At 35.9% G+C, this 16803-nt stretch overlaps 1 protein-coding gene across 2 annotated transcripts; it reads left to right on the top strand.

The window, feature by feature from the left end:
• The first annotated feature begins 295 nt into the window (after positions 1–295).
• LOC107818743 (uncharacterized) lies at positions 296–5571 on the top strand. Of its 2 annotated transcripts, none has more exons than XM_016644796.2 (6): positions 296–655; positions 777–830; positions 1139–1212; positions 1398–1510; positions 2251–2309; positions 4139–5571. In XM_016644796.2, the coding sequence occupies exons 1-6, from the start codon at positions 591–593 to the stop codon at positions 4215–4217; spliced, it is 444 nt and encodes a 147-aa protein (XP_016500282.1). In that variant the 5' UTR covers positions 296–590; the 3' UTR covers positions 4218–5571. The 2 variants fall into 2 exon arrangements, with proteins under 2 accessions (XP_016500282.1, XP_016500281.1); XM_016644795.2 differs by having other exon boundaries at positions 1393–1510.
• Positions 5572–16803: the final 11232 nt, after the last annotated feature.

The raw sequence follows: 16803 nt of genomic DNA, 5'->3' as shown, positions 1-16803 counted from the left end.
GGACTTCGGAGTTTTCTAGATAAATGTCGTTCTTTTCTCTATTTTATTTTGCTCATTTGACTTTACACGTGTAAACATCTCAGCCCTTGAAGCTATCCAATCTGAACCATTGATATGACAAATACAACCGTACATAAGAGGGTATGAGAGCACATGTTAGGGAATATTTTAGTTTTTCTGTTATAACATTAGGTAATAGTAATTGAACAAGTGTACAATATTATTTTATTTTACATTTTCTTTTAGCTAGATTACTTGTATAAAGAGAAACAAGATACTATGAATACATCATCAGAAAATTTCTACAATTCTATTCTCCAATTCTTTCATGGTATCAGAGCTATACTTTCCGAAATCGGATACTCGGCCCCAAAGTGACAAAAAAAAGCTCATTTGATCATTGCACTAGTTTATTGGGATTTCTCAAGTTAATCAACCAAAGTGAATGCTGACACCTTGTCCTTTAATCCCCATTTTTCAAGTAAACGACCTTGTGCTTCATCTAGTAGATTGTAAGGTATTGATGATCATTGACTAAACCCCAAGTCTCAACAAAATGTGGAAGCTAAGTGAATCCATTTTGGGGGACAATGAAGAGCAACAAGATAATCTGTTCGGCGAACAAGAAGGGCTCTGCTCTCTTTCCCCTTTACAGGTACTACATTTCATCCATTATTTCCCTCAAAATTTCACTGCCCTTGTACAAGATCCATATTTTTTTTTTCTAAAGGCCCAAATTGATTTATCTTGACTTTTTGGATTTTGATTGGGTGCAGAGAGTCTATGGTTTCGCTGCCTGTCTGCTCGCCGGCTTGGTTTGTATGTTCCTGGTATGACCAGCTTCTCAGTGTCTGTAATCAAACATTTTTCTCTCAGTTCTAATTTATGTACCAAAAAGAATGACACATCTATATTTGTAAACAATTAACTTTACACTTTCCATTTCACCTTTATAACCATACAAATGTTATACCATGTTAAAGACCACAAGGTCTCATTTCTTTCTTAAACTTTGTGCCTAGTCAAACTATGTTACATAAATTGGAATGGAGGAAGTAGTTGTGTGACAAATGCTTTTTATAATAACAATCTCTTCAGCTGTTTATTGTTTTGCCCTTTATTTTGTTTTTGCCTGCAGTCTTTGGTTGTTTTCATCAAGCCCATCAAGTTTGCCCTGTTGTTTACTTTTGGCAACATGTTGGCTATTGGAAGGTATGCCACATTCTGCTCGATATAGAAAATATGAAATATAATGTGTTGGAACTGATTAACCATTCAATTATTATACTAGCCTTTCAGTATCTGGGATAAGATTGTTGGATATCAGCCATGTGTTTGAATTTCGTTCGTCTTACGCATTCTGTGTTTTGAACTTGGATATTCTCACGGCAGCACAGCATTTCTCATTGGACCTGTGCAGCAAATATCAATGATGATGGATCCTGTTCGTGTCTATGCCACAGCCGTTTATGTGGGATGTGTTGTTTTAGCTCTCATTTGTGCACTGCTGGTAAGTGTCTGAGCAACATAGTGGATTATCTATTAGAGTGATCCTCCTCCTAAATAATATCACTAGTTTAGTATCATAGGATGGATATATATTACAGTTCACTTCCTCTGATATACTAGGAAAGTCCAGTACTCTTTTTTCTCTTATTTGCGCTCGTCCTTTTCACTACATTGCGACTCAGCTGCTCTCCTTATTGTTGAAGGATGATAATGCAAAATAATTCATATATTGCTGCTCCAGAGATATCTTCTTCCTTGCCTATTCTCCTTTGCAAGGTGAAGTCTATCATGTAGGAGTTCCAATATCCTTTTTTTCTTAGGTAGATGTGAGATCAGCTAAAGTAATGGCCATCCCCCCCCCCCTTCCCCCCTTTCCACTTGAGGCAAGATCTCTAAAAAAAATAGAAAGATATTATAATTATACACTCCAGCTTGACAAGTAACCCTTCCTCTTGATATGAGGGAAGTGACTGACTTAGCGAGATAAAATTCCCTTAATAGTAGTTTTTATGTGGCATTGTTGAAAATTTGACCATAAAAGCATAGTATTATTTTTGTTGCAGTGTGCTGTGAAACATTTATGTCCCTTTTACTGTCTTGTTGCTGCTTCCTGTGGTTTGACTTCTCTTTGTATCAAAGTTATACATCACTAATCACTCTACCTTGTTATGTTACATGCACTCCATCAATGTTATCTGAACTACAATCTTTCTTCTGTTTATTTCGTACGTATTTTTGCAGATCCACAGTAAGATTTTGACACTACTTGCAATCATATGCGAGATATGTGCCCTTATCTGGTCAGTTGCTTTTCTCCTTTATCTATCTTGCATAGTTTTCTTGCATGTACTGTTATCTATGTCCTTTTTAACCTTGTTATAAGTAGGAAAGCAGATAATGGGGTTCTAGTGTAAGGATAGAGCTATGTCTCCATCTTAAATGTAAAGTTGGAATTCAAAGTTTAAATGCATAAATTACAATAAGGAATTAAAGAAAAAAATGTATTAACAAATGTCTCATTTGTGGTTTATGCACCTTCTCTGGTTGCTTGCCGACCATATTTGGGTCAAAAGTATTAAAAAAACGGATTGTTCTTAAAGGTATCTCATTATGGTCGTAGTAGTACATGGTATGCGAAAGCATGCATCAGGTAATGCAAAGGTGGCATTCAGATATGCTCAACCTCTTGATTGAAGTTACCTCACAACTTTCAGTTATTAGTATACCTGATTTTATTGTTTCACTCATTTAATTTATGCCCTTTCAACAACTTTTGGCACCAAAACCTGAAACCAGTTCGTATTTTATTTGGAAGTGTTAAATGAGGATCTCCGTCTGTGTTTTCTTGGCACCCCTAGTTGGGTGGTTTTTATGCTGAAATAGGCAAGACAACAGAGATATTGGAGATGATATGTTAGGAGCACTTACATGTCAAAGGGAGGACGTCGGTGGGGTTTGTTTCCTTCTGTTTGAATGATTGTGGCAGTCCAGGCCACCTGTTGTCGACGAATGGGTAACTGGAGTATAGATGGTTAGAGTCCAGTGTTGTGAAGAGCGTGAAACGAGGAAAAGCGACAAGCCCCTTTTCGCTTAAAGCGTGAAGCGAGAAGCGAAGTGCTCGCTTTTTTTAAGTGAAGCGGAATCGAGAAAAATATTAAAATAAATACTGTATAGACAACACATGTTACACATGTAACTGCCAATACTAAAAAAAATGGTAGTGAGACTAATAACAAAAGATGAAAAACTGAAGGGAAAAAAAAATTGGCAGCATTTTGCTGCAATTTTAAGGACTGAAACGAAAGTAAGAAGAAGAAGAGAATGAGAAAAAGAACTGAAGAGAAAAAAAAATTTGGCAGCATTTCGCTACTATTTTAAGCACTGTGAAGAAGAAAACATACCTGGGCTTAAAAATTGAAACCCTAGTCGCTGCAAACATACCTGGGCTTGAAAATTGAAACCCTAGTCGCTGCTTGCTCTGCTGCTCGCTAATTTTGTAAAAATAGACTGAGCTTTTTTATTTATCAGTGACTTAAAAGACAAAAGCGAGCACTTCCGTCGCTTCTCGCTTCGCTAGCTTTTCTCGCTTTTTGGCAAAAGCGGACGCTTCAACCTACCTACTACGCTTCACCCTACAAAAGTGACACAGTGGCCGCCTCGCTTCTCTTCACACTTAAAGCGCTGAAGCGAGTGCTTTTCACAACACTGGGTTAGATTGCTTAACAATGTTGAGATTCCATGATTAGGTTTTCTTACTACATGCCAGTAAATCATAAGTATTCAGATTGATCAGTTAGTTTTCAACTTCAGCTCTCAACTCATTGAAGATTGAGGCGTTCTCAGTGATTTAGTAGGGAATGCTCATTATTGCACTCTGACTTATCAAAAAAAAAAAAAAAAAAAAAATTCACTAAAAATCTGGTTAATTGAAAATGTGTATGCCACTATATTTGGAAAACCAAAACTACTCTCATCATTTTATCAGTTTCCCCTCACCTCACAATAGTTCAGATGAACTCAAGCACTTCTAATATGTATAGTTGCATATTTTCCACTCTTTTTTTTTCTTCGTTTTAATTACTCAGAATTCGCATGGATCTCAATGTTGTCCATCTTTTGTGGTTTCCAGGTACAGTTTAAGTTATATTCCTTTTGCTCGTAGAATGGTTTCAAATGTCACTATCCGCCTTTTTGACACTGAAATTTAGCGGATTTGATGCTGAAGCAATATCACTCCAGTATATTTTCAGTGCTGGTCTGTAGTCTACTCAACTTGGAAGAGGTGCTTCCCCGCTGATTGTTTTGAAGAAATTGACAATTCTTTCTGGTTTTCCTCTGCTGACAAAAGGAACTCCTATTTTCAATCAGGTGTGAATGAATTCGTTTGGACTGTTAACTTTTATGCTGACAAATGTTTGTTTCCTGTGGTTTCTCTTCATTTCGGAAGGTTATGTTTGCTTTCTTCTTGTGCTGCCCTGCTCACCTCATAGTTGCCCTATGCCTGATTGACAAATGACTTCACCCCCCTCCCTCACACAACAAATTTAAAACATTAACGAAACATATCAAACTCTTGATATATCTTCTCTACTTTGTTCTTGTCTTTCAACTGTTCTGTTATTTTTTCTCATTGTATACATCTGTTCTTTCTGATAGAGCTTTTTATATTTAGGATACTATATCGGGAATGACTAGAAAACCAAAACGGACATCTGTTATGTTTCTTACTATTTTGTTCTTACGATTTAGAGGACACAGAAATGATTATTCATCTCTTCCTATACACATTCTCAAAAGTTACTTCTAACTGTATGCTAGTTCATGTTTTCTTATGAATCCTTCCGGGTGATATCAAAAAGTACCCATAAACTAACATGAGATGCACCTTTCCTTTCTAATTATTCTTTAGCCTGCAGTGCACCGGCTTCTTCCTTAATGGCGTGTCTCAATCTCAACCACCCGAGAACTTAGTGACCTTTGTGCCATTGTGATAATCTTCCTTAAGAAGAGTAAATGAGGATGTATAAAATTTCTGTAGTATTTAAAGCGTATTAGAACTTTTTATCTGTAGAATGGGGTAATTTTTGGACAATATGAAAAGAAAAAGAGAACTGTTAAGAGATCAAGCTAAAAAGTAACAATATCAGAGATGAAAGCAAGAGAGGAGAGCTTTTCTTATTTCTTCCAGGTGTGTTCTCTATTTGTACTATTCCAGGTTACAAGAAGGTTGTCTTAAACTTGACATTAACCATTGAGATTATATTTCATAATTGGAACAAGCATTTTGGGATGGAGTATTTGTTAGTGAACATGTGAGCCCGAATGTTTACTTTTGTACTTTGTGAAGAATATAATGGAGAAGTACTAGTATTGGAAGGAGTAAAAGTTGGATTTCGCATAATTTGAGCTATATAGGATGTATATAGGGAAAATGACAGTGTATGGATGTATATAGGGAAAATGACAGTGTATAGCTGCTCTCAAAATAATAGCCGAAAAATGTATATTTTTGTATATATGTACATTTTGTATGCTATATATAAAAATTATATAAATTTTAATGCATTTTTTCAGCTACCAAATATAAATAGTTTCTGGTGCTGGCTAAAAATAAAATAAAAAAAACCCTATTTAAATTGACAACATCTTGAGATGGCCTACGGTGGCCCAATCCATAGCGATAGTACTAATTCACTGTGAATGAACTGAGCTGGACTTTTCGACAGAGCATTACTATGAATATTGTCCAAAAAAACAGCTTGACCTGTTTCTTTACTTGGAAACTGGAGTAATTATTTACCTCACAAATCTCAATCTCCCTTGTTAAAATTGAACATAGTGTTAAGTAAATGAAATAATGCCACATTATCGACGGGACGCTCCTGGCTTTCCTTGATATTCAGGTGATAATTTTGTGTCGTTTCATCTGTTGTTATTTATGTTCCAATATCTTCTTGTCATTTCTCCAACACACTCCGTTTTCTATTCTATTTCAGAAGAAAATAGAGACGAGGACCTTGAACTGAAATAAATAATTGTTCGAATGGAACCTCTCTTCAACCATTGATTGCTATCTGTCACATCAATTTTCTAGAATCCACCGAAAACTGTATGGAAATGGAAAACATGTAAAGTTACTTTCGTCCCAACTCCAACAATCAGAAGTAAATCATCAACCTCTTGCGTCCTCTTCCTCTTTTAGAAACCAGACATAGTGTTAACATTTAGGTGGCTTTGTTGTAGTGCTTAGAATCTCTAATGTCTAAGGAGAATAAGATCCAGCAAAAGTATTGTTTAATCTCGCTTTCAACTTCCTGTTTCTAATTTATCCCACATTTCCTTGCTTAAAATAGATCCATGTTTACAATTCATAAACCAAAAAAAAAAAAAAAAAAAAACTAGGAGACGTGGTGGTTTATTTCAACCCAAATCAAGAATTTTATGATGTGTTTGGTGAGAGGAGCCATTTTATGGTGTTTGGTATGAGGGAAGTTATTTTCCAAGGAAAATATGTTTATCAGATGGAGAAAAACGACTTCCATACTTATGGGGGCGGAAACTCTTTTTCTTACAACTATCTTTATTCTTTACCTTTTAACTTCATATTATTTATTTTTGCTAATACGTAAACATTGTTATTAACTTTAATCACTCAAAATTTTATAATACTATTATTAATCTATATATTTTCCCGAAAAATATTGTCCTCTCGTCAACCAAACACCCAAACCACATTTTCAAGAAAATAAAAACATTTTCCTAGAAGAATGACTTCCTTCGTTACCAAACACAATCATCGTACTAACTGTTGTGGCTGTGCATGCGCTTAGTTTCCAAAACTTTCGTCGCATGTGGTCATGGAGTGTAATAAAAATAAATGGTCCATTCCAGAGTCCCATAATGGCTAAAGTTTTCCTCAACCCCCCCCCCCCCCCACCAAGTAGGTTAGGCAGCGGTTTCAATTTGCATTACTGGGGATATACAAAGGAGGTGTATTCCCTTATTCGTCAATGTGTTTTTGGCCACATTGTTTGCTAGTACATATCATCCATATAACCTGCCAAAAGAACACTAACTGAAATTCAAGATTTGGTAGTTTAGGTGTATTCAAGATTTGTTTAAGCATACTATTATATATGCAAAGGTCACTTCAATAAATGAACGTGCGAGTATGCAAGTGGAATAGGAGTAGTAGTATCAGAAAAATTGACCTTTTGTCTTTTGTCTGCAGCAACTTGATTATTAAAGAAAACTTTCTTTCTGACTCTTCACTTCCTAACGGCCAACAGGTAACAATGACCGACCTTTGGAATCAGGAAGGACTAAACCCCTTCAATCAGTGAGGTCCCCTCACTCTTTGAACTGGCCAAATTCACTTTTTCCTTTTACTTAAATAATCAAATTCTTGTCACTTAATCTCTTCATCACGTCTCTCTAATTCTCCTTTAAACAATTAGTAACCTTTATGACATGACTAAATTAAATTTATTTCATTTTGTATCAACAACAACGACGATCAGTAAAAATCTCACAAGTGGAGTCTGGGAAGGATAGTATATACACAGACTTTACCCCTACCCCGATGGAGTTATTTCATTTTGTATCATTCCATTTAATCTTTCATCATGGTCGTCCATCTCGTTGACTATCATGTTATTATGCTAACACGAAAAACTTACTCACTCAGTACTTACTCCATATCTTAATCATTTATCATTGATTAAATAGTATTTTGATCCTACATCCAATTCAGAATCTATAAACTTTAGCAGAGGTTCTTGATTTTAAATTAAACAAAATAATCTCTAACTGCCGTTCCAATTTGGCAATTTTGTCTGTTCGCCGCACCCTGACAATTCGTCAACATGCAAAATATCTTAATTTAGGATCAATTATTAGGTTATGGAGAATGTAAGACAACTCCATGTTCAGTTCATGTCTTCACATCTCCCTCCTTTTAAATTTCCATTTGCGTACTTTTTAAATATAACATAGCATAAGGTTGCTAGCATGTTGAACTTTTTGGGGTGCTGAAAAAAGAAAGGGAAGAAAAATTGTTATTCAGCTTATTTTTTTCATGATTTTCCAGCAAAAAGGGATTGGGCGAAAAATACATTCAGAAACTTTTATTCATATACTTCCAAGTTCCAAAGCCATATTAGTTTTTTTAATTTATAACCCATGACTCATCACTTTATCTTGTTACGTTGTTCAATTCATTATGTTACATTCAGGGGGTAAGTGACAAAGTTACTTGCCACTAAAGGACAGTGAACGATCAACTGCTGCCAACTACTACTCATAATTTTGAATTTCGGTTAGTGTCTCGTTTTTTTAATTTGAATTGAATTATTAGTTTATTCTATATTCTCTGGCTTTGCAACCTATAATGTACACAATGTAAGTCAACAATGCTACAGTAAATGATTAGTTGTACATGTGCAATGGAAAAAAAAAAGGTGGGTGGGGTTTTTTTTTTTTTGGGGGGGGGGGGGGGTGTTGTACAAATTGCCATATTTTATTTCTCTTCGAACCATAAAGAATCAAATTCTTTTGTTTATTTAATTAATAAACTTACATAACTTTAAGATCCTTTGAGCATTGTGATTTAATTATATTTTTTTATAGATTCGATCGCTGCAACTTTATTCTTTTTAATTGATTTGACAAATTATTCATTTTGGATCTTGACAGTGACGCCGTTAAGAGAGCATGCATACCTCCACTTCGTTTGTTTTTTCTTGATTGTTTATTGTCGATGAAAATAAAGAATTCACGTGGAAAGAAAGTAAGAACATTGTTGATTCTCTAAATTTGATAATAAAAATAAAGATTGATCGGTAAAGAATTGCCTTGTCTGGTGTACAGTGTATGCTTTGGTTCGGAATTAGGACTTGCTAAGCTGGTACTAGGTTCGGAATGATGCAGTTTCAGTGATTACCAAATTAATTAAGACCCTAATAATATGACATACTAATAAAATATTCTTGGTTGGTGAGTGAGTATCTCACCTACTCCGGATTAATGATACTAATTAGTAACATTTACCTCAGGTGATTTAGTTTGTTGATGATCACAGTTTTCTTAATAACTTTCTCTATATCTGTCAACGTACCAAAAAGATTAATAACAACTAGCATAATGATGCTTTTGAATCCTAAATAAAAGAAAAGCGTTGTATATTTATATAGTACAAAATTTTCTATTACATTTTAGAATAAACCTAGCTAGTAATTATCAATTAGACAAAGCATGGAAACAGGAGGTCTTGTGCTAAAGTTGATGTCATGTGATCAGGAAGTCATGGCGGGTTCGATATGTGAAAACGACCTCTTATAGAAATGCAGGGTAAAGATGCGTATAATAAATCCTTCTGATCCGGTCCTTCTTCGGATCCCGCGCATAACAGAAGTTCAGTGCACCGGGTTGCTTATTTTTCTTTTTAACAAAGCATGGAAACCTTTTGTTAAAGAATGTACAAACCGCAGTCCCGTGGAAAGTTATAAAAGAAAATTAAGAAATAGAATGATGTGCTAAAGAAGAAAGAAAAGATGGCTTGTTTTCTTTCTGCCAATCAGAATAATCCTTAATTTATCGTACCAGGGACCCTATAGGGTCGTTAATTACAAGATTGCAAGATCCTACCCTTAAGCCTACCATGTTAGGTAAGTCTTCGTTTTCATCATTATTTTGAAGTGGTATAAGAAGGTGTGCTAACTGACCAAATTTATTATTGGGTCCAGAGGTGGAGTCAAGAATCCAAATAAGTGAATTTAAGAAATTGCAAATTTGCACCAGAAGTTAATACACTTAACTATCAAGGGGATTCAATATAATTTATGTATTAATACGTACAAGATACGAGATAGTCTCTACTTTGGAGAAATTCCTTAACCAATTTAATACATCCATTTCTTTTAATTTGTTTAAGCAACTATGCTTAACAGTTTCATTTTTTCCTGGATTTGGGGTGGTACAGGGCGTAGGGCGCGCGGGGGGATGAGAGCCCTCTAAATAGCAAATGGGTAAGTATGCATGCTACATTCTTTTTATGTATGCGTGGGGCAACCACAGGGAGAGAAATATTAAAATGCAGATCATCAGGAAAGTTGAAGTTGGTGATCCAATTCTTGGGCAGTCTAGCTTTCCTTGTTTGATTAAACATATGGTAAGTTTGAAAAAACTTTCCTTGTTTGATTTGACATTAAATTTACATCTAATTGTTTGATAAAAAAATGTCCATATTCAAATTATGGAATTACATAAAGAAATCCAATAAATATATATAAATTATTAATTTAAAACTCAGTAACTTAAAATAATTTTAATCTGAAACTCATAAAATTTAAATCCTAGTTTCGCACCCGAGAAGAGCGATTGTCACCATCAAGTGGAATCGAATACCTGCAAATTATATTGTGATAAGCACGTTTTACTCTCCATTTTTTATACTATAATTTAAGTACTCTTTTGATCTTTTATGATTTGAATTCTGACACATTACCAAACTCTTTGTTTTATCTAACTGCTTATAATAAGTGGTCGTGAAGCACGCCCCATTCACATTATTTATACTATGGACTACCTTTTTTGACTAAGACCATGTGGTGTCCATTATAACAGCTGGTTTGAATTATTGTTACACATCGTTTTATTGTATTGTTTGATAAATATAATATTTGAATAAATTGTATCGTTTGACGTTATTTCATGATGTCATGCACCAACAACATGAAGAATAAACTTGTAACATTACTAAGAAAAAATAAGATATACAGTAGAATTATTATATAAAAAAGTAGGATAAAGGATAAAATATGATTATTTAATAATAAGAAAGGGCAAGATGAGAGAAAAAAGCAAGGAAACAACGTCACCACACCAAATCCGTCGTTCCATAAAGTAGTATTTTTCGTCGCTACGTAACGATGAATTTAACGATACGTACAATAAAATTTAAGTAACAATCAAAACAAATATTATATTTAAAATAAAGATACGATACAATGGGTAACAACCATCCAAACAAGCTAGCAAGCACTTTATTTTTGCTTATTAAAAGTATTTAGTAGTTATCAACAATGCAAGGGCAATATTTAGGTAGTTAAGATAGTGGTGGATGGCAGAAATGAACAAATAATTTATAAACGCTAGCATTAGTTTCCTGATTGTTGTTAGATTTGAAATTTTTTCTGATTTTTCTGCTAAAAGCATAGAAAGCAAACGGCTGTCATTTTCTGATTTTTCATTTTTCTACAAGGAATGGGGCCTCTAAGCTTTTTGGATTGATTTTCACATAATGGAGCCATGTGAGATGAATCATTGGGGTCGAAACTGCTGTATAAGACATTATATTTTGATACTTTATGTACTATATTTTAGCTGCATGGAACTTAAATATTGATAGTAAAATTCGGGTAGACATACTAAATTAATAAGGTATCGATTTCATTTAGAAATGAATCAACAAAATTTGCTCACTTTAAAATTTTAAGTTTAAATTAGTCGCTGCTGTGAATGAAAAAAGTACCTACCATTTTTTTGATTCCTATCTGAATCACATTTTGAATTTGATTAATTTATTGAAATTGATAATATTAGGAGTTCATAAATAAATTAAGTCTATATACCATGTTCAAATTAATGACATTATTATTCCTGATCGATAACATTCATATCTGTAAAATAAAGAAAGAGGAAATAAAATTAACAAACAACGATGATCACAATAACAACAATATGATAGTAAAAAGAATACCAATAACAATTTGTGCAAATGTGAAAGAGAAGTTTTATTTTTGATACGTCAATAATTATAAAATTTATAACTAACTCTGTTATCTTTGAGTATAAGTTGTGGATAATAATCAAATTTGTGAAATTATTAATTAGCCGAGTGATAGATCAACAAAGAATCGCACAATTTGGTCATAGGATTTCATTAATGTGATTAGAAAAGTTAGTCAGGTCGTGAGATGAAATTTACCTTATTTGAACCTAAGATAAAAACGTACACCTTCATCTGTTAACCATAGGAACAGGTTTTATTGGCTAGGTAACTCAATGAACTTTATATTTCAAAACCATCTGCATATCCAAATACATTTGAGATTCAATTTTCCTTTTGGGAAAAAATCCGTTATAGAAACTAAAAAGACATGTATAACCTGGAGTCTTATCCATTCGTATTTATTTTTTCTTGTAACCATTCAGAATTATGGATTCCACTAATATTGTGTGATTAAATAAAATCACCTCATATAGCACCTAAAGGGAGAGACTTCCTATTAAAATTTTCTTTCATCTCTAAATTTTGAATCCGAGATCTCGTAATTAATATTGAAAAAAATTCATTCCTCCGATAAAACTCAATTATATGCATAGTTCTCCATCAAAGAAAAAACAGCAACAGGCGACAAGCATTGGCCACTACAGGGACCATAAGGACCAGGCAAAAGTGGCAAATCAGCGGCGGCAAGGATTGGCAAATGATAGTAGGCTAGACGCTATTTACATTCTAAATGTACCATACTTTATTGTTGTTTTAGTGGCTAAATAATAACAAAATATTCTAATTGGTGTTCTTTTACTTTGCAGGGACTAATCCAAGTTAGGAAGAGACTATGAAGTATTTTGGAGTCAATAATGTGGACATAAGGCCAATTAAATCCAAATGAAAATAAGCAAGAAAGAGGCAAAGGAGGACTAGGTAAGATGCCACCGCGACCACAGTAGGCCAAGCAAGTGAGGCAGAATAGTTGCGTTTCATCGCGGTCGCGCCGCGTTTTGCTGCGACCGCGGTCGACTGTGTAACTGGCCAGAAATTTTGGGACTAAAGTGTAAATCGGGGAAAACTTATCCTAACCCTTTATAAACTCAACAAACTCGCCCAAGCAAAGGTTAAGCTTGTTTTTAGACTGATTTGGAGGCAAGAATAAGTGTGAGAAGAGCAATCAACCATTAGAGTTTTTCAATCTTCTCTTTGTTATTTCAATTGCACATTATGAATACTTTTATAATTTTATCTTGATTTGCTATGAGTAGCTAAATATCTAGTCTAGGGTTTGGATGGAACCTATTGAATGAGGAACTTCGTGTTATGTTAATATAGTTTGTCCGATTTAATCTCTATTTGTTCAACTACGTTCTTGTTGTAGTTAATTGATAGGATCCTCAATTAGTTGTGCCTATTTAGTATGTATTACTCGGGAGAGAGTGCATATTTAGGTAATTGTTAAACAACACCACTTCCAGAGTATATGAGGGATCAATAACCGAGGGTTTAAAGGTGGGATTAGGGATAACGAAGCCTTGGGTGTGATCTAAAGTGAGCTATATTAAAAGCCAGCTAGCGTAACTCGGGAGAGTGCGTCTAGTAAATTGTCGTGATAACTCGGGAGAGATTTACGGTAATAAGAGTGCTCATGATCGATAGAGATGATTAGGCAAATCTATGTGAAACATAACCTGAAGGGATTCCATCAATAGGGAAAATCACAACCTTAGATCGTTCTCTTAATTGTTTACAACTTAATCATAGTTAGTCTTTAGTTACTTAATTGCAGTCAGTCATAATTAGTAAAAATATCCTCAACTGTTCTTCAAAACGTTTGGGAAGTTGACTACGTAGAATTTAGTGAGTCTAACAAGAGTAATTGATAGGTTAATTCCTTGTGGGTTCGACTCTAGGCTAAATACTGAGATTATATTTGCAACGTCCGCTTAGTCCTTTTTATAAGGCATAGTTGGGCATGATCAAATTTTAGCGTCGTTGCTGGGGTGTTAACGGTGTTATCAATTACAATTGAAAGAAATACAAAAATTCTTAGTGTAGTCAGTTTTCTCTATATCCAATCTATACATTGAAATTTTAACGTTTGTTGACTTGGTTGTACAGGTGCATGCCTAGAAACTCATCGAGAACTGGTGAAGTATTTGAAGCATTATCAGATCCTGAGAAAGTTTTAAGGGCCTTAAATCGGGCCAATCGGAACAACAAACAACTGAACAATTCAAACCAGACATGGGGGATAACGTGGTAGATCCAACTGCGCCATAGCACCAGTGGCACCTCTTGTGCCAGAGACTGCTCTATGTGACTGGGCACAACCTACAACAGAGAACTTAGCCACAACGATTTTTGTCCCACAGATACAGGCTGAATCGTTTCAAATCACGAACAACATGCTGCACTTGTTGCAAAATAAGGGACTATTTTCGGGGTCACAAATCGAAGATCCTCAACAGCACTTGAAGAATTTCCTGTCAATCTGCAAAACTCAAAGGCAGCCCAACGTAACTCTGGAAGCAATAAAGCTGTTGTTGTTTCCATTCTCAGTGACAGGAGCTGCCCAGACCTAGCTAAACTCACTCCCCATTAATTCTATAACAACTTGGGAGGAGTTAGTCAAGCAATTTGTGAACAAGTTTCATTCACCCAACAAGACTTCTCAACAAATTGATGAAATTTTGAGTTTCAAACAGAAACTAATGGAGACACTGCAAGAAACATGGGAACGATTCAAAGGGTTGTTAGTTATATATCCGCACCACGGTATTCCAGATCAGATGTTTGGGCAACGGTTTTACATGGGTTTGGAAGATGATGTGAAGGGTAATGTTGATGTTTTAGCTGGTGGAGCATTTTTGAGCAAAACATGGAGAGAAATCCAGAGTCTACTTGACAAGATGGCACAGAATTCGAGGTGGACAACCAGGAATGCACCTTTCACTCTAGTAGTTCACTCAGTGCCTTTAGATCCATCCAACACTCTTGCTGAAAACATGGCCACATTAATGACACACATGAGTATACTCACCAAAAAGATGGAAGAATTAGGGCAGAAGCAGCAGGTACACATTGTAGACACTACCAATGGGGGCTTATGCACATCTTGCATTAGTTAGCCAATTGGTAACCAGTGGAATGCAGAAAGTGATCATCATCACTACCCTGAGGACATGAATTATGTGTCTAATTATGGAGGCCAGAGACAAGGTGGTCAAAATTTGGGCCAATAAAACCAGCCATACAGGCCAGTCCAGCCACAGCTCAATAATGGAAACATGGGAGGTATGAGACCTCACAATAATATGGCGCCTTACCAAAGGCCATAGGGATTTAATAATCAAAATCTGCAGCAGGGTTATCCTCCTCCTCAGTAGCGGCATAGTGGAAGGAAGGCAGATGGGTTTGCTAGACTCGAGGCAATGATGCAGCAGGTTATTGGGTCAAATGCAAAAATGAGTGAAAGAGTAGATGCATATGAGTTAGCTATTAAGAATATTGAAGTGCAAATGGGCCAGATTTCGATGTCTTTGAATAATTGTCATCTTAGGACATTGCCTGCAGACATGTAGGTAAACCCAAAAGATCAAGGCCCGAAGCAGCTGATGGCAGTAAGTCTATATAATGGCAGATACTTAGACTTGGAGCAAGACAGGGCTCAAGAAAGCAGACAAGCTGAGACACTTGTACCAGTACCCATTGAGCTAGATGAGTCAACGAAACTAACAGAGGTGATAGTCAACCTACCCAGGAAGAACATAACACACAGATTGAGGCTGAGAAAGAAGATGAGACAGCCTAGGAACCGGTAGTTAAGGTGGTAACTGACAAAGAAAATACCCAAATCATTGGGAAGAAGAGACCCCCCGCACCATTCCCACAGAGGCTGGCCAAGTACCAAAAGAGGAACAATACAAGAAATTCTTAGAGATACTGAAACAAATCCAGGTAAATATTCCATTGATTGATGCTTTGAAGGAGATGTCTGGTTATGCAAAAGTGATGAAGGACTTGATGTCCCGAAAATTGGATTTCCAAGACTTGGCCACGGTGACTCTTACTCAGACCTGCAGTGCGGTGGTGACTAGACCAATTGCTGAGAAGCTGTCTGACCCAGGGAGTTTCACAATTCCCTGCACCATTGGTAACTTTGCTTTTGCCAAGGCACTATGTGATTTGGGGGCTAGCATAAATCTTATACCCTTGGCGATCTATAAGAGGTTGGGGATTGGAAGAGTTAGACCCCACATCTATGTTGTTGCAGCTGGCTGACAGGACCGTGAAAAGACTCTCTGGTATCTTGGATGATATGTTGATTCAGGTAGGGAAATTTGTGTTCCCTGCAGATTTTGTGATTCTAAATTGCAAGGTGGATGAAGAAATTCCCATAATTTTGGGAAGGCCGTTCTTGGACACTTGGAAAGCTCTCATTGATTGTGAGACTGAGGAGCTCAAGATAAGGTTGAACTATGAGGAGATAACATTCAATATACAGAAATCTACGAGGCAACCAAGTGAATTCGCCAATTGTTCTCTTATTGATGTCGTGGATGTAATTGTAAAAGTTGATGATGAGACGCTAACTATTGAGGACCCTCTTGCTGCATGTCTGGTAATGGGGAAGAACTGGCAAAATGGGTGTTGGCCTTAGAGGGTAGAGGGTTTTGGGATAAAACTCCTTCAGGGAGCACCAAAGAAGTTTGAACCCCAACATGAAGGAAGTGGTGAAGAAAGAAGTGATTAAGTGGTTGGATGCGGGAATCATTTTCCCAATCTCTGACAGCAACTTGGTCCGGTGCAATGTGTTCCTAAGAAAAGTGGCATGACGGTGGTAAAAAATGATAACAATGAGATGATCTCTACAAGAACCATCACAAGTTGGAGAATTTGCATGGACTACAGAAAATTAAATCTGGCCACCCGGAAAGACCACTTCCCACTTTCCTTCATTGATCAGATGCTAGACAGATTGGCAGGGAGGTCTCACTTCTGTTTTCTGGATGGGT

Source organism: Nicotiana tabacum, chromosome 6, assembly GCF_000715075.1.
Source record: "Nicotiana tabacum cultivar K326 chromosome 6, ASM71507v2, whole genome shotgun sequence".
NCBI lineage: Eukaryota > Viridiplantae > Streptophyta > Magnoliopsida > Solanales > Solanaceae > Nicotiana > Nicotiana tabacum.
This window is presented reverse-complemented; position numbering and strand designations above follow the sequence as displayed.